The sequence below is a fragment of the Rhipicephalus sanguineus genome, chromosome 3, assembly GCF_013339695.2.
Source record: "Rhipicephalus sanguineus isolate Rsan-2018 chromosome 3, BIME_Rsan_1.4, whole genome shotgun sequence".
NCBI lineage: Eukaryota > Metazoa > Arthropoda > Arachnida > Ixodida > Ixodidae > Rhipicephalus > Rhipicephalus sanguineus.
The window spans coordinates 192290017-192308399 of record NC_051178.1 but is presented as its reverse complement, the minus strand read 5'-3'; the positions used below and the strand labels follow the sequence as shown (position 1 = coordinate 192308399).

The window sequence follows — 18383 nt, the reverse complement described above, 5'->3', positions numbered from 1 at the left end:
AAATGCCGTTCGACAGGGAAATAGAAGCGATGATCCACCGCCTGCAAAGGCATGGTCTTAGGCACCGAACATTTGAAGATGCTGTTTTTCTCGAACGGCCCGCGGCAACCAGAGGGAGAGTTCAACGATTGCTCATTGCTTTCCTGCGTGACACAGGGTTGCTTAACAGGGGCCTTAACCCCGGGCCGGAACAGTTATCAGTTATGTATGCCGAGCTATCTCCGCCTGCTGCGACACCCCCGCCGCTACCACCACCACCACCGTTAAGTTGCAGTCGCGCACACATCGATCCAGACGTGGCTCACGACTGACTAGCTGACTATAGGTCACGAGGAGCACGTTACCAAAGTGTCACGTGGTCACGCTTTTCTGACTGCACGCGCGCTACCGCGTTGCCTTATCGTCGAACTAGAGAATCGAGCCTCCTTCGTGAACTCGAGTATCGGTCATTCTCTTGAATTACGCCACCGATTCCTATAGCAAATAAGAAGGATTATGGCAGGAGACTCCGATAACGCAATCGATGATGCTGAAATTTGTATGGCGAACGAGGATCTGCCTACTCCGTCGTGTTTGTCAGGAAGCACGTGGCTCAGTTACGGTGCTTGATAACAATTTCCTTTCTGTGTCTATACAGTGAGCGTTACAAAACATAGCAGTACCAACGGCGCCAAAAGCCGGGGTGCACTGAGGTTTACTTTTTCCTAAACTACGACGTCTATGTCGATTTAAGCACGACTGAGCGTGAAATCAAATAAGTTCGGATGAGATTCGCTGAGTGACAGGTAGACCGTCCGTCCGTCCGCTCATAGGCAACTTCACTTATTTAAGGGAAAAGGAGAGGAGAAACCAAACTGGGAAGGCAGTGATGTCAGGCAGAATGTCCTCTGTTTGCTCTGTCACTCTATCATGACGTTGTATATACCAAACTCCAGTGCGTTGTATACCAAACTGTATAAATATGTAGTAAACTTCCGTGCCTGTCCGTCCTTCCCTTCCCCCCCTCTCCCTCTCTCATGGAATCGAAAGAAGAGAACAGAAAGATGATAGAGAGAAGGTTGGTATTAATCAATCAAGTGGATCACATTTATATTCTTAATTTACCTTACTTATGCAGATTAACACCTGCCCAGACAAGGTTATAATTAATTGCTATGCAGGATTCCAGACCTGAAGGGAAATGAGTGTTTGCCCTCTCGTCTACCTTCCAACGCGCGGCAGCCCGAGATTTGCATGCTAATTAAAGGCCGTTGTTTACACAAGGCAAGCTCTCTTTCTTTCTTTTCTCTTTTGTCCCGCTGAACTCGCGAACTTCGCGGATGCCGCACTCGGCATACCGCGTGCTCGCTGTCGTCTTTTTATTACCGTATGAAACGCAAATCCTTGAGTCAGAAACGACTCAGCACATTGTGACATACAACCGAAGACAGAAATCGTCAGCAGTAGCTTTAGAAAATAGTGGTAGAAAAAAAGATATGGTTTTAAGGGTTATACTGATTGCTGCTCTACTATGCGAACTCCTGAGCGTCGTCACTGGTGAGAAGTTTCTTGTCTTTTAACGAAGATTGATATCAAACTTTCTACATATGCATTTTTTTTTCTCTCTGTTTCTGAAGAAGGCAAGGTTGAAAACAAGCCTCGTAACTTTAGTCTACACTCTAAGAAAAAAAAAGTCCTTTGTTTTTTGCCACTCCTGACTTGCCAAGTACATGGCCGACTTTAAAGAGACACGTGAACTCTCTTTGCAGGTCATTATACACTCTTCGGAGGGTCGTGAGATCCAAAGGAGATTTAACTGTGTCTCTTTACAGAGAGTCATATGCGTGGCAAGTTCGGACTCACCGAAAATACTAACACATACTCTTTTTTTTTCCCTTAGAGTGTAAAGCTATAGCCCACAAGACTATAGCTTTAGATGGACTATCGTTAGGGAGAAAACATGGGTGCACGGTCATCAGAAAAATTACGACAAATTACCAAGGCGACCATCCGTCCTCTCGCAGACTTCCGAGGAAATTTGCCTATGTGTATCTCGGTTTTGCAGTGCCTGCAGTGGAGCCAGGTTTTCGCGACTGATCACCGCGAGAGTGTACCGTCACCTTTTAAACCAGCGGCAACACAATCAGCTCCACTTTGATATCTTTGACATCCTCTAGTGAACCATGCTATTTGCTATGTTAGGAAGAAAGCCTATCGTTCGTGCCTGGCTGAGGAGCGGCTAACACTGCTGTTATTGCACGAAATATACAACGACCGCATGCGTATCTATACTGATATTCTGACTGCAATCGCTATAGTCATTAGAACGAAACTGACTACTATATGAAATTCATTGTGTCACACATAACAAAATCCATGGCGTCCATGGTGACATAATTTAACGGTATCCTCCCCATCATGGCGCACTATTTCGCTGATCTAACAGCTTAACCCTAAGTCGTGCTTGGTGATTCAAAGACAGTTCTTTGTCGCTTCAAATCTACTTTACATCTTACTATATAAGAACGTGAACATATCAGACATATTAGAAAATAATCATCTTCCTTAACGAAAAATGCCCAGTATCATCATTCAGTGGCTTCTAAATCACTGCGGCATTGTTGGTAACTATACCCTGGCAAGGCTATCCGACCTGCTCCTTAAGGCATTCAGGCTCTCGCAGTTCCTTTGGCGCGAAGACTGAGGCTCCAAAAAACACAGTTTATTCGCACAACAACAGAAGCTTGCTGTAGTTTTCCTACTGTTTCCGTGTGCCAGCTTATCACCCTGGATGTTTTGTTCCCATTGTAGGTGTGAAGCAGCATTTACAACGCTAATGCGGCCCTACTTTTACACCTGTGGCTGCGAGCTGTGCGATTTTTTTTTCACAACTTTTCAATGACTCCAAGAACCAGTATACATCTTTTTTTTTTATCTGAATCAGTCTTGGAAACATGTGCACCTTTCCTCAATACGATTTCCAAAGCCACTCTCTACAAATCGCACGAACCCAGCTAGACCCTATTGCATATTTTAATGGGGACAATAATTCCAGAACATTGGTCTCATCCACGGTGGGTATTCGTGCACTATTGAAGTTTTTTGGGTACCTCAGTGACCACTTGTAGACCTCTTTTGCAACCTCCTGCATGCCCGCCGGGTTTCCTAAACTCGCCTTTTACTCTTTCTGCATCAAAATGAGCGTTTTTCTGATTGCCCTCCTCATATTTTCCCAGTTGCTTCTCTCTCTCTCTTCATACTATGTCTGTCTATGCGAGTATTAGTGAGTGTTAATAACACTCGCCCCCACGGTCACGGATACTAAGGGCATGGCCAGATAATTTTTTCAGGGGGTGTTCAACCATACTTTACGTATGCTCGTGCGTGCGTTTGTATGTGTGCGTGTATATGTACTCATGCAAAATTGAAAATTTTCTGACGCCGCCAATGACGGATACGGACCGTTCTTTCAAAAGCAGACGTCGTAGTACGCGCAGTTGTAACGGTGCAAGTGGTCGATAAAATTCTACTCGTGGCATCAAGCCTGTACACGTGCAATGCCCAGTAGTGCCTTCGTACAGTTCCACAAATAACTGCGAATAACCATTTCACTCCTGTTACAATTCGAAATCATAACTCGGTAACGATTCGTATTATCGCGCTACTAAACAGCTCCCCTTTGTTTGGTACCGATCCCAGCGCAGTCCAACGTAATCTGTCTCGGCTCGGCCAGCTTCACCGCGGTGTTCACCAGCATCCTCGACGCATACCGGCCGACCTTAGAAAAAAACGACCCGCTCTTCATCGGAGACGGTGATCCCCTAGGCATCATTCACCTACGCCGCGGGAGAGTGCACGGCCTGAACGGAACGTACTTCAGGGACAATTTGACAGCAAGGTATACCTATATTCGCGCCTCGTACGTTTTCTGCATGTACAGCGTAGGATTAAAAAGCGAACCAAACGCGATTCTGAAAAAAAAAAGTGCGTCCCTAACCGAATATGAGAAATTTCTAGAGCGCCACGCAGTACATCATGCGAGAGTATCATGCTGTGGTTGCGCAATCAACTAATAAAGCCTCCCGTGCTCCACTGATAGTGTGACAATGTAGTTCAATTACATCAACATGTTCCGTAGTTTTCAGACATCAATCTTGGTGATAGAAATGACTTGATGCGTCCACACTACTTTTAGTAAGAACCAATGATACAGTTATTCTGGGTTCACCATCTGTACGAACTCTTCCATGACGAAGAGGATATTACCATTGGACAAATGGGTCGGTGGATTTGCTGTAAGAGATTGGAAAGACACGGAAGGATTAACCTACGAAAGAAGTTTCTGTTCTGCTACCAGGCCTACACGGGACTATAGGTAATCACGAGCAATGTGTCTGCTACTTTATATGCATCATCTACGTTATACCTCGTGCATTCCGAATGCTTGGGATCTGCCTGGATTTTTTTTCCCTTTAGAAAGTGTAAGACCATTGTGTGAATACGGGCACTCATTCTTGTTTCGTAGGGATAACAACATTTACCCTGTATTCTATTGCGCCACCTGTACAGATGCAACGAGTCGCACATGGACCTGTTCTTCCCCCTCAAGGTGGAGAGACCTCGCATCGTCTATGACTTGAGGCAGGCGATTCGCGAACTGCCGATCAGGGGTGAGCTGCACATCACCATGGACCTAATCGATCCTCGACATCGGGCTTCTGGCCGCGAAGAAGAAGGAACAGAGTCGCCCTCTGGTCAACCACCTAGACATCCAAAGACTCGAGGGCTTCGGGCTGACGTTCCACCGTATGGGTCTGCTCGGCACGATTCTCAATGTCGCTGTAGAGACGGCTCATAGTGCCTACGGCCAGCCTCTCGAAGACTTTTTCGAGATTCTGCTGTGGAGAGCCCTGCAGAGATATGCCGATAACAATCCACTTCCCCTTTAATAGACATGCACATCATCTTTCCAACTGTTAATCATTCTCCCCTGCACCGAGTAACAAACGAAGAACTGCGGTTATTAAGCTCCTTTGATTGGCTTCTCATTGTTCACTGTATTAGCTTGCTGAATTCCCTGTAGATAGCTAAAAGATGTCGCGAAACGTCGCAAAGCGTTCATCACAGAACCGAGCGGGTATGTGGGCCCCAGGCTGTGATGCATAAGACCAATGGCGTAGCTAGGGGGAGGGGGGTATGAATCCCCCCCCCCCAAATTTTCAATTTTGCATACAAACGCACGCATGAACATACATAAAGTATAGTTGAACCCCCTCCCCCCCCCCCCCACCCCCCTAAGGAAAAAAAATTCTGGCTTCGCTACTTTTTATGATGTACCCTTTTACACCCTTTTTCTGATGTACCACCGAAATCCTTTCGCATGTTCTAGCATGGCAGCGTACCCTGTGACTCATAGGGGGTTGAAAACGATGCAGAAGACTTATCGCACACAAACACACACAAATAAGCGTTTTTGTATCGTTTCCTTGCTTGTCCAGTTTTATTTCCAGCTATAGTGGATGAAGTTGATGCAGACTTGGTGGTAAGCGGCGAACTCTAAATGACAAAAAAAGGCGACTAGGTAAGTGCCTGGGCGCCGACGCTTCATGACGTTGTATGCGAATTCTGCAAACAGTTACCTCCTAAAAACCTTTCATACAACAATATTTGTTCAAGTGCCAGCTTTCCAAGCCCCGTTATATACAGACGGAAAGCCGAGCACGTCTTTCGGTTGAAGTGCTTTTGGCGCAGGTGTATTTTTTATACTGGTGGAATCTTCAAATTCACTGCAGCATCATGCATCAACGTAGAAATTGAACAGCCTTCGGCAGTACTGCCGGTATCAAACAACCTCATTTGGTTCATGCAGGCACTTATGTGGCCAGTACCAACTAGCTAAACCCTTAGCAAGACTTCACCAGTAGCCTTATTAATCTGGTGTCCAGATAAGGCGCGCGTGCCACGCCACCAAGCTCGCTCAGAAAGGCAGCGGTGCAGTCTCGAGGAACTGCTGCATGACGCGCATCATGAGGACCCTGAAGAACTCCATAAGCGGCATGGGCAGCAGCTGGTACACCAGTGTCAGGCCGGTAGTCAGCGCCGACGACACGGGCCCCATTCCAGTGATCTCCATCTGCAAGAAAACATAAGCAAAAAAATAAAAAAATAAGGTAGATTGCGACATCGTTTAATGTATACGTCTGAGGCCGGTTTTCCTTAAAAAGCGCAACAACGCTTTCAACGCCTTCTGTGCTGAGGACGGACTCGGGCAGTGTCTCAGAAAGAACCCTTTGTTCCAACAAAGGGTGATCACCAAGTCTATCTAACGTATTGGAAAGTTCTTGTCTAGGCGCACTGAAACGGGGACACTCACACAGCAGATGGGCAATCGGTTTTATTTTTAATTTTAAAGACGATAGTCTTTCCTTTTAATTTAAACGCAGAAATTTTGGTCTGTCTGTCTGTCTGTCTGTCTGTCTGTCTGTCTGTCTGTCTGTCTGTCTGTCTGTCTGTCTGTCTGTCTGTCTGTCTGTCTGTCTGTCTGTCTGTCACCCGATTCAGCCACCCGGCCAAAGTTGAACCACTTGCTTACCGCCCACCGATCTTGAATTGGTACGGCTGTTCATACTTGTGAACGTTGTCGATCAAAAAGTAAATATTATGCATATCTGAGGCGCAGCATCACTAGGTAAGTATTAGCTGGTGTGTTCCTTTAATAGAAAATACATAGATACATAATTCTAAATACCTTAGTTTCTTAAGCTGCATGCGGCTGCGGCTGCGCTGAAAATGCCATGCCATGTGCGCCGACGAACGTCCTCTGCCACGGAGGAAGGAAACCCTCTGCACAAGCTCATGTTTCCCGATGTATTGCCAGATGGCGTCCATATCTCACGCAGCTAGAGTTACTGTGTATGCTACATTTGGGTAGCAGAGTTGCACATAGGTCTGGCTAGCAACCATGGCTATGTCGCGAAGACTCACTCCATTTTTGCAGGCGACATGCCTACCGGGTCACCGGTCGACATGTTTGGCGTGTCGAAGACCGGTGATTTACTTTAATGTGTATGACTAGTGTCTATCCAGTTCGCTGCAGCGGCGCCATCGAGAAATACAAAACTTGGCGCCAGCGTCAGCTTCTCCGCAACGCATGGTTGCTAGCGGCGTTTGGAAGAGAGATGCTCAACTCTGCTACCTAAAGGTAGCATATGCAGCAACTCTAACGCAGCGTAGACGCAGCGCCTCCTCTATCGTCTTTACACGGCATTTGCAGCGGAGCACGCAGATACGCGGCCTTTTTTTTTTTTTTGTAGCGCCTCTTTTCTATTCTCTTTCCTTCTCCCTTTCCCCAGCGCAGGCCAACCAGCCGGTCTAAGAACTAGCTAACCTCCCTGTGTTTCCGCTTGTTCCTTCCTTCCTTCCATCTGCAAGAACGGCGCACGTCACACGCTTTACGGGTATCCGTCCTGGTGCATCGAGATGTGCGAGGAACGAAACACCGCGAAATTGGCAGCTATAGGGGTCATGCCGGAAGGGGTGTTCCAGCCAGGAGGAGTCACTTTATGGTTTTTGCTTGGAATGCGGGCTTCGGAGCACAAGGAACAGTGGGCGATGTGTGTTTGTCGCATCACCACGGAGAGGCCGCGCAGCCTTGAGGAAGAGGAGCCTATTGACGGTGCTTGAATGCAGCCTGCGAATCTTGCCGACAATCGCTCCGCCCCAGCGTCGCCTTTGACGCGCTTCTTTCGGTAAAGGGAAAAACCTACAGGCAAGTCGCTGTGAGCATCATCATTTAGGAGCGCTGCTAGCGCGAGACAGGCGGAATAAGCGACGTGAACGACGAGCCTAGACAGGACACAATATGGCTTCTTACGTTACGAACCATCCGGTGCGTGATGCAAGATGCAGGACTTTTCGGTGGCTTTCTTTTGTTTTTTAAGTGCCGTTCTTTCCTGGCAGCACGTTTTTTTTTTTCTTGAAGTAGGACTCGGGAGAAGTGACCTGACTTAGCATCGTCCACACTGTAGTGCCAGTGTGAATACAAATCTAAATCCTCTATGTGTATTCAGTCAAGGAAGAAGGTGTAAGTAAATAACGTGCCAATACCATTGCGCGTAGTCACCCTCCCAAAACCTAAAATGTTTATTGTGGCAGAATGAGCAACTATAATAAATAAAATTTCTGCGTTTATGTCTTTCATACTGCATGCGTTGCCTGTTCCCAATCTCTGTGCGCTATTCTGCTCTTAGACAGGTTTTCCCATGGCGTTTGGAGGGGCGTACCTTGAAACCTTGCGTTGACCAGAAGTTCACGTCGGCGATGTACGGTTTGAGGCCCCCACTCCTGTCCTTTGGTAACCGGAGGACCACGTTGGCACCGAAGAGCTCGAAGCGCGCCTTCAGCTCTCCAGAGAGAAGGCCTCCTGGCAGTTCGTAGTCGAACACTACGTCCGGGTTACGGATGCCCACGGGAAACGTGATCGAGATCCATTCCGGATCTGTGGTGCAGTCCACTTCAATTTCGCCATTGAAGAACGCCGTGTGCACCTGCGTTCGTTGATATTACTGCACCATTTTTAACAATATCAACGTAGTGCTGTATGACGTTACGGAAAAGTGTAACTTTTTCTTGATCATTATATGTACATTATATGCACGAGCACGTACTGTCCTGAGTAATATGAGCTGGAACACGAAGTTCATGGTTACTCAACGATTACTTGTAATGTAATGATATGAATGTGATGTATTGAATTACCAGATATACCTTTCTGCTTGAGCATTTAGCATCGTGAGCACTCGTCAGCGTGTCAGGTGCGTTGGTTGTTATGACCTTTAAAGGGTACTTCTGTGTTCCAGCTCATACTGGGCTATACATTGACGAATGGCAAAAATTAGTTTCATTTCTCACCGTCGATTGACAAAGGTCGCACACCGATCGTATCTGACAGACAAGGAATGACTAAAGGAGACCAATGTTAACGACGGTAAGCGCGAGCTGCCTGATGGTGCACGTAAAAAGCGTTTGCAAATGTGTCGTTCACGTCTGCTCCTTTACAACCATGGCCACAGAAAATAAACATCGGCATATACAGTCGCCCTGGTCGTGCGCTTTTCGACCATAGCGATCATTTGCCAACATCGCTAGCTTTAGCGGTTCACTGAATAGCATGCAGTTAACAGGGGTTGATTTCAGAAATCTTTCTGTTCGTGAGAACAGGTTATCATTGGCTTGGGGCATTCGATAAGTTAAACTGGCAAAGGCGAATCACTGAAAGCGATAACAAGGATGCGTACAGTTGGATATTTAGAAACGACGCGACCGTGCACGGTGCAAGAATTCTTCCACCTGTAAACGCGGTATTATATCTTTGCCAAAAGTGCGCTTCTCCTCATATACAGTCCCACTACGGAGAAGCCTGCTTTGAGGAACGTTCTTCGCAGGACGTATGCTTTCGCATGCATTCTGCGTTAACAGTTCTAGTAAAATCACCGGCAAAACCGCAGAATCCAGTGCCTAAAAGAACAAGCAGATTTGTTATGCCGCTTGGCGCGGCGTTCGTTCGCACTGCTGGCGCAGCTGAGGATACGTGAACCATACTAGCTTCCGTAAGCGAGCCCTCCATTTTTTGTACTGTCGCGCTTGTTATGCTCTTCTTGTATTTCTGCATCTGCAAAACATGCTGCAAACTGACGTTTCTATGATTAGTTAATTACAATTTGAGTCAATTAGGAGAGATTTGTTGTATTGTGCCCCTGTTTATGCATTGCATACTTATCCTCGTCTTCTTTATATGGTAAGGAGCAGACCTTGTCGTCCGCTCTAATTATCTACCATCTACACTTGCTTCCTACGCCTACATCTTAAAGTGCTTTCTAAGCTCCAGCTGGACCGAGTATGTGTACGGCTTACTTGTGTAACGAGATAGTGGCAGCTCCTACAGCACACACGGTAAAGTGAGACGCGAGGGATCACGCGCTTCCAACGTTTACTTGTCTCGCTGTTGCGTCTGCGCGGGCTGTTGTTGTCAAGCACCATCGTGTCGCAACGACTCCTTGTGACGCCATGAGTGTATGAACCAGGGGGCGCCAGAATTTTTTTTTTCGGGGTGGAAGGGGTTCAACCAAGCTTTGTGTATTTCGTGTGTGTGTTTGTATGTGTGCTTGTATATATCCACATGCAAAAATTAAAAATTGTCTGAAGAAAGGGTTAACCCCCCCCCCCCCCCGCCCATTCCAGTGGCCCGCCAATGGTATGAACTCTGGAACCTGTTTAATACAAGTTCTTAAAGGGATATACTGAAGGAAAAAAAAAACGATCTTTCTCGTATTAGTGAATTACTCCTTCACAATACCAAAATCACCACGCTTGCTGCGAGAAGGCGCGCAAAAAGAAAATGTGGATGGTGACGCGTCCTTGAAGTCTCCGCACCAATTGCCGTGACGTCATAGACTGTGACGGCGTTTACTAAGGCCTACGCAGTTCCTAATCGGTAAACATGAGGTACATTGTCCTCTGAGGGGGCCACAGATTTAGCATACCAAGTTTCAGAAAATTTCGTTGAGCTAGTGCTGGCCGAAATACGAATAAAACACTTTGAAATCCGTGACGTCACGTGCGGAGATTTCGGTGCGAAATTTAAAAATGAAACTTTGACCATGATTTTCTCTTCTGTTAATGAGCCTATATGATGGTGAAGTCAACGATGATAGAGCTTTAAAGGTATAGTTTATAAGCCTAAATTATTTATTGCCTTACTTTAGTGTCCCTTTAAATTCCCCCTTACAATTCTCTTTGGTAGGAAGGATACCGTCAAGCCATTTCGCGCCGAGAGCGTAAGCTCAATATATCAACATGTTTTCGCAGAAAAGGACACTGAGACAACGTGCGCCAACTCGAGCTGCTCACGTTCACTCCCCTGCCGTTCTTGAGGACGATGAGGCCCAGGTTCTGCGTGCCACCGATGTAGATGGGCTCGTTTTCCTTGATGCGTTCGCGGTTCCTCTCGAGCAGCGTGCTGACCAGTGTGGTGACCACGGCGTTGCCCAGGCATAGCAGCTTGCTCTGACGACGTTGCCTGAAGAGACGGACGCCGCCTTCCGCTTCTCTGGAACTCCGCTGCGGTATCTGCACCAGCCGCGCAACACTAGAAACGATCGCGTTAGAGCCGGCAACGTGCTGGCTACCATTGGCAAGCAGGTGTTGGCAAATCGGTGCACCGTGGATGACGGTCACCTTGGCGATTGTGAACAGCGCCAGCAGAAGAAGCCGGACGCTCATGATGCATTTCTTCTTTCTGTCGGATGTAATGTGATATTTAGTTACGCGGCTAGTTATGCTGCGATATTAATGCTGCGACGGGGGATAGTTGGTGAAACAACATGACATAGATGCGCTATTTAAAGTTTAACAAAGAACAGGTTACAGGCGAAGAAGACAAGTAAGTGTAGAGAGAGAGGGGGAAATGAGGCGCACCTATTTGCAACCCTGAAAGGGGGAAAAGAATCAAGTGGTGGAAAGAGCGAAAGAACTGAGGAGCGATAACACTGATCACACGTGTAGTGTAAATGTGCACAAATGGAATTTTTTCAAACGCAATGCACAGTGTGAGAAATGCGCACATCCTGCTCATAATAATTAGAACAGCCTTATAGTGGGCTAGTCGGTATACTGCACAGCTTGCGGTATAACCACCTTGTAGGGACACAGAGTAGACAAAGATACAGCGCTATCAACAAGGGATGTCAGCATGGCTGTGTATTAGTCTACTCTGCCGTGCCTCGTGCCTGTTTTCTCTGTGTTACAAGCAGGGTGTCGGAAAGAAATGTTTTTCGTTTCGGTTTTAGTTTCGTTCCACCGCAAAAAGTTCCGTTCCGTTTCTGTTCTGGAACGAAAAAAAAAAAAAAAAAACGTTGCGTAACGGTTCGTAACGGTTTTTTTTCTTTTGTATGAAAGCAATTGAAGGCAAGGCAATCATTAAAAAAACATTGGATTTGTGATGTAGTTACTTGCCCTCCTTTTAAGAAAGTGGGACAAGGGTAAAACACGTTCTTCAGAGGAGCGGAAGTAACTGTACCACGAATTCCTACCAACTAGCACAAACTAGTATTCATTTCAAAGTCATGGTATTTATTTTCTCAAAAGACAAACACGAATTTTTTTAGTCCGCTAAATGCTTTGTGTCAAGGGAGTGAGCACGATCTCAGAAGCAGCACGTCATTGAGTGTACTCTCTGATGTGAGACCGCTGTTCTGATAAAAAGATCGCAGGCCTGCGTGGAACACGCAGCACAGTCACAGCAAAGGCTGGAAGAGCGGACTTTGTAGAGCGGACTTTCTATAGCGGACTTTGTAGAGCATCTTGGGGCAACTAATACATGTATACATGCAAGGTACCCACTACGTGATAAATGATCGCAATTTTTCTGAAGTAGCGAAGTTCCCACTATAGTGAACTAGAACATGTTTTCTAGTTCATTATAGTTCCCTCTATGCCATTTTTCGTCATTCTTCGGAGAATCGCGGTACCCGCTACACATCGGTAAGGCATTATGTGCACTTTGTGCCGTGGCTGATGATGATGAAGAATTATGGCTGAGCACTTTGCAGCGCGTGGGAAGGAGTGTTGCGCAATGGGCGCTTTCATTCAATTCCAATTCCATTCCGGGGAATTGGAACTTGCCGCAGTTCCATTCATTTCAGTTCCTCGGAATGAAAAAAATCACAGCATATCCACGGAGTGAATGATGATGAGTGGGCGAAGCTGCGGAGGTTCATCGGTAAACCGTGAATCTTCCGTGGATTCTGCCCAGTACATCACCACCGACGTGAGATCGGGCGCGTTTATACTAAAGGTTCGATGAGTTATGACGACTTGCAGCTCACTTTATTTTACATGTACGCTGTGAATTTTCATTGTTTAGAAAACCATTGCTTTAGAAAACATCTGGCGTCTTTCGTTAAGCAGCTGGCGTCTTTTCGTTTGCTTTAGAAACATCTGGCGTTCTTTCGTTTTGCTTTTACAAAACATGTGGCGTCTTTCGTTTGGTTTATTTCATCGATCAACGGCGTTTGAACAAAATTTTTATTGTTTAATCACGCACAGGAGAAATCTCACCAGGCACTACCTTGGAGGTAAACAATGGCTGCTTATGGGAATGAGAGACAGAAGAAGTCGGCTTTTAGCTAACATTTACACTTCTACTTCTACTAACGTTTCCTACTGGAACATGCCAATGGCTGCTAATGGGGAATGAGAGACAGAAGAATTCGGCTTTTAGTTAACGCGCACGCTGCGAATTTTTTATTGTTCAACAACGCACAGGAAAAATCTCCCACCGGCACCACCTTGGAGGTCAAAGCGTAAGACAGGTTACGCACTACGACTACGACTACGAGGGACGAACGGGTGCCGCCTTAAGGAGCTTCGCCCCTAAAAACTTTGCCCATTCGCACTCTGAGTGGCCTGGCAGTTCGATTCCGTTCCTGTAATTCCTCAGCGTAGGAAAGGCATCTTGATAGTTCTATCGAGTTAAGAATGAACGCCCCATAAAGCTGATATCATCAGATGCATTAGGAACTGCAAAAGTACGCAAAAAACGTTACCATGGTCGAGGGATAGTAGCTTGGTGACATATCTCGTGCAGTACAACCACCCTACTAATTCACAAAGGGGCAGTACCCCGCTACCTATAGTATTTGCATGGTCAACATGTTTGAGCGAATGGTGGTGTTTCAATATTGTTTAAGCTTAAGTCTGTAAACGCTAAAATGGCGACATAGCGTATTTTTATGCTGACAAAAGTGCCTTTGCACCGAATACGGAACACTGGGCCGCACTGCTCGTCAGCACTCACGCTTGTCAAGCGCGCCTCGCAAGCATGGATGGGGTGAGGAGAACTTTCTGTGTTCGCCTGTGCGCAGGTATGCAGTGTCTTCCTTGACGCAAAGGTTATTTACGTGGGTCAGGTACTGAACTGCTCGTGAGATAAAGATCAGGCTGTGCAAAGAGTACTCGCCACTTTCGCATGGATACCCCCACTTTCGTGGGGGTATCAATGCAAACCAACGCGCAGGGGTAGTTTTTTCTCCCTTCGGTATCTGCCGGGATAATGCATTTGTTTGTACACTAACTTACGCCTCAGTTTGTAGTAGGTGCGTTGCTTATAAATGTACCGTGCTTGTAATCATCCAAGCCATTAAAAAAATACTGCTTTATTGTTAATTTGCGAGGCTCTGACTTACTAACGTTTGAAGTTTGAAAAACAGCACCTAGACGAAAACGTGCTCTATTTTCGGAAAAAGACGTAATTCTATTCCCATTACATTCGGTGCAAAAGGCGCCTAATTCCATTACCATTCCATTCCTCCGAGCGTTGTCCCCATTCCATTCCGGGGTCGCGAAAATGTGGAATGATTCCGGAGTCATTCCAATTCAGGAGTGGCAACTCCGCAACACTGATGAGAAGCATTAAACCACACACTCTTTGCGCTATTAGCATTGTGTGATGACTGGTTGTTATTTTACTCTTATGCCACGCTATATTACATATGTTAACGCAATTCCTTGCCCGACATGACGCCTGTATAGAGTATTTTTGCGATGGAGTTACAAGCACGAGCGTGGCACTGTGCTGGAAGACCCGACTGCAACGCACAGGGCGCGGATTAAGATCCCATCCGATCCTAGAAATTTGTCTCTCATTTATTTTTTCTCATATCACGCGATAGCAGTCACGTACACCGGCGGCGGCGGACAACTTGGCGCCACAAGCGGCTGTTGTGATCTCATAACAGCTCTCGCTGTAACAAATTTCAGCGCCGACAATGCCCTCTCCACTTTGGCCTGCTTGACAGGCGCGCAAAAGTCCCCTTGCGTTAATATAAACATCTCTGGTTGCCACTGTTTTCGTTCTTCGCGCAATTTCAACATATCTTTGCTCTGGAATTCCTGTCTGAGAAACGCGCAAATACTATGCCCTGAGATATGCTCACATTGCATGGGCTCAGTTGTTCCGGATTGCGAAATTTTCTCGTGAACCGAAAAACGATCGAAAAAATTTCGGTTTCACTCCGGAACGAAATAATATATAAAGTTTCGGTTACGTTTTCGTTCCGGTCAAAAATATCGTTTTTTTCGTTTTTCGTTTTCGGTTTTCGTTCCGTTCTGACACTCTGGTTACAAGTCATAACAGACATTATAAAGCAGCATCGCCTTACACATATAAAATCCAAAAAACGGCAGGAAGTGGAAGATGGAAGCTGCGATGAAAAAATCCGTAAAACAGGGGGTGGGTGCTCGAGCCAACGTTTCGACAAGTGGACTTGTCTTCTTCAAGGCTGGAACTTGTCTTCTTCAAGGCACTTGTCGAAACGTTGGCTCGAGCACCCACCCCCCGTTTACGGATTTTTACACATATAAAGGCACACAAGGAAAGTCACGCTCTTATCACATCATGACTGGAACTCATAAGAAGAGCTTTGTACAAGGATACTTCTTTTTCCCTGGTGTAATCCTAGACTTCGTACATTAAGCGAGGAAGGGCGGGGGCGGGAGGCCGAATGGGGTCCTCGATAAGGTGGCGAGAGTACTCACAGTTGGAACGAAGAAATAGGGTATTAGGTGTTTTTTTTTTTCCTTTTTAATCTTACAAATAATGTTAAAGATGTCTGCAAACGAGAACCTTCAGCAGCTCAATATTGTTAGATCGATGTTCAAAATGTTGAACTTGAGATTCTGCCTTTCGTAGACTTCGTAGCTGTGCTAAGACTTCATCCGCCCCGTCTGCACTCATCTCCAAGCGTATGTGCCAGCGAAATTCTCAGTGAAATTACTAGTCGAACACGCGATATAGGAAGCTCACTATATAAGAAGGCACCGATCATACGCAAAAGCTTGCTACGATTGCGAAAACTGCAAAGTGCAAACCTACTTACTTGGGAGCATTCCTATCAGAAGTTCTTGCAAATGGTGCCATCTTCAGAAGGCACAGTATGGAGGCGGAAAATCTCGGTACTTATTAGAATATTTTTATGTGGCCGTACGATCAGGTTAGCCGTGCACTACGTGCGTCCGGACTGTAAAGCGATGTCATTAAACAAAGCCACACACACAAAAAAAGTAAATAAATCGAAATGAAAGGCACTATTCGAACAAACGTGGAACCAGTTAAAGGAGGCCGATGAAAGGAGCCGGTCGATTGACCTAAAGAGCGCTCCTATTAGTTGACACAGGTGCGGCTGCGTATTTGATACTTGATATGGGAGAATATTGAATATAAACTAAGTGCGCGGCCTTGCTTTTGGCCAGCAAAATGACTCGCCCGGGCAACAGATTAGGCACACCTGGACAAATGCAATGAGCTGCAGGACTTCACGTGGAGAGGAAACCTTATAACATATTTTATAAGATATGCTTTGGTAGTGCAATGTTCATGACTGTATTACCAAGGTAGACGATCACGACTGCGCAAGCTAGTACTGATGACGGGCATTACCATAAGAAATCATTTTAGAATTCCGACCTCATAAGCCGCCTCAGCAGGGGGCAACAACTGCGCCATATCAGTTCTTGCGAAAAACAAATGGCCACGCACCACTCTGCAATTGACAGGTCTCCTCTTGTGCTGTGAACAGCACCGGTTGCGTGCATGTGATCTGTTTCTATCATCATATCGCTTCGTTTGCACAGGAAAATTTTGTGTTAAAAAAAAAAAAACCCAGAAGCCTTGCGACAGATATTCGGCTTTTGCGACCTTTCTTTTACGTGTGTTTGCGAGGAATGATGTTTCGTTGTTTAGCGACTATTTTCAGGTACCTCAAAACGACTTTGAGCACATTTTCATAGCTAAACATAAACCTGTGATGTTTAACCATCGCGGACACGTCCGACAGAACTGAAGATAGGCAGGCGCAGAGTTCTCCATTAGGGGGAGCCAGCCAAGTTTCAACGCAGCCATTATCGTGAAAAACCTGCGTGGCCATAACACTGTGACAATGACAGGACAGGTTGGATTGGGTAAAGGTATGGGGCAGACTTGGCGCCCGTCTTAGATGATTAGGGTGGGCGGACGCCGATGGAAATGAACCTATCACCACACACTTAACGGGGCTCGCCCCGCGAGCAGTGTTTGTAAATCTATTTATTTCTGCGAGCAAGTTGCAGGATATATGTGCATATATATGAAAGTGTACAATTCATCTTTGTTAATTATACTAAAGTGCTTACTGTTATCGCGCGGCCATGTACAGCGCCTCCCGGGTCAAGTCAAGCTGCCTACTGCAGCTTTTAGCCCTCGAGGACATTTCTAACATATGCCAGAAGCATAAAAAATCTGGGTCTAGAGTTTAAGTTACTGTACCACGTGCCTCATCTTTGCCCGTTTACGTCGGCTGGCTTCGCTTTTACGAGCAAGTACTACACATTCGCGCTCCAAGCCAGAGCTGTGCCGCTTATCGAGGCTGCCGCTTTTCCAGTTTACGAGTCAGAGTGCTCTAGCTTTACAAACCACGCTTAATTTAAGCGAGTATCAAGAACGTCCCTCCTTCACTCGAGGCGTCTTTTGAGCCCTTGTCTCGTCCTAACTCGATGGCTGTTTCAGTTCCATTCACAGTAGACCATAAAAGTTATGGCGCGAATTTGCTCGCGCTAAGCAGTCATAACTTTTATGGTCTATGCTGTGTAAAATGAACTGAGTAGCCCAGCAACGCCTTATTTTGGATTCAGTTCCGTTTCGTTTGAGTTGGAGCTCGCATCAGTGCTCGCTTTGCTGAACCCTAGCAGCCTGGCTTTCGCACTAATTTCCGTGATCGACCCATAGTGCAACAAAGCTTTCGTTTCAGCTAGTTCGTCGTACATACCTATGCAAGTTCCAGTCATACTATATTTACCCAAAGTTCCAGTATACAAGAATTCATCGCTAACAGTTGTGACAGGACTGAAAGAGAGGTGATTGAAGCTTTCCATATCACGCAACAAGGCTCGAAATACATCAGGAAAACCATCCATCTCATTACTTGGTAAAGAAGTGTAAGTTTTATTTGGTCATTCGCCTAGTGTAGAGATACTAGCAGAATATTGTGAGCATACACACGTCCGAGCTTGTGACGATTTGGGGATGATGGTGTTGCGTGTTCTCTCATGGTGTGGTTGTGTATATATGCTTTTGTTCGGCAACGAATAAGGTCGGTTGGTAGTTGGCACCCGTCCTGTCTAAGGTGTTCCTTGTCCTCGTCTGCCTCGTGCCTAGAGGTTTGCATAAACATCGTGCAAGCCAGCATGCAGAACTAGCAGACGAGGCGTGCGGTATAGGAGGAAATGGCAGGTATATAGTAATACACATATATTTTATTACATCCTTATAAGTGTGCGCAGTCAACAGCTAGCGAACTTTAGCCAGTGCTGAT

General features: G+C 46.2%; 1 protein-coding gene and 1 pseudogene across 1 annotated transcript; one reads left to right on the top strand and one right to left on the bottom strand.

Moving 5' to 3' along the window:
- Positions 1 to 1939: 1939 nt before the first annotated feature.
- Positions 1940 to 4928, top strand: LOC119386214 (uncharacterized; annotated as a pseudogene).
- A 900-nt stretch (positions 4929 to 5828) lies between these two features.
- On the bottom strand, positions 5829 to 11259 carry LOC119386213 (uncharacterized). The gene is made up of 3 exons (XM_037653549.2): positions 10888 to 11259; positions 8262 to 8525; positions 5829 to 6112 (listed from the first exon to the last, which is right to left on the bottom strand). Exons 1-3 carry the CDS (start codon positions 11257 to 11259, stop codon positions 5957 to 5959), a joined length of 792 nt encoding a protein of 263 aa, XP_037509477.1. The 3' UTR covers positions 5829 to 5956.
- Between the last annotated feature and the right edge of the window lie 7124 nt (positions 11260 to 18383).

Bases quoted from the DNA above. Each gene is read 5' to 3' on its own strand.
- LOC119386213 (XM_037653549.2), bottom strand. From the start codon at position 11,259: ATGAGCGTCCGGCTTCTTCTGCTGGCGCTGTTCACAATCGCCAAGGTG. The intron at 8,526-10,887 runs GTGAGCAGCTCG...CAACGAACGCAG, and splicing joins AGAACGGCAGGGGAGTGAAC to GTGCACACGGCGTTCTTCAA. The intron at 6,113-8,261 runs GTACGCCCCTCC...GTTTTCTTGCAG, and splicing joins GGTCAACGCAAGGTTTCAAG to ATGGAGATCACTGGAATGGG.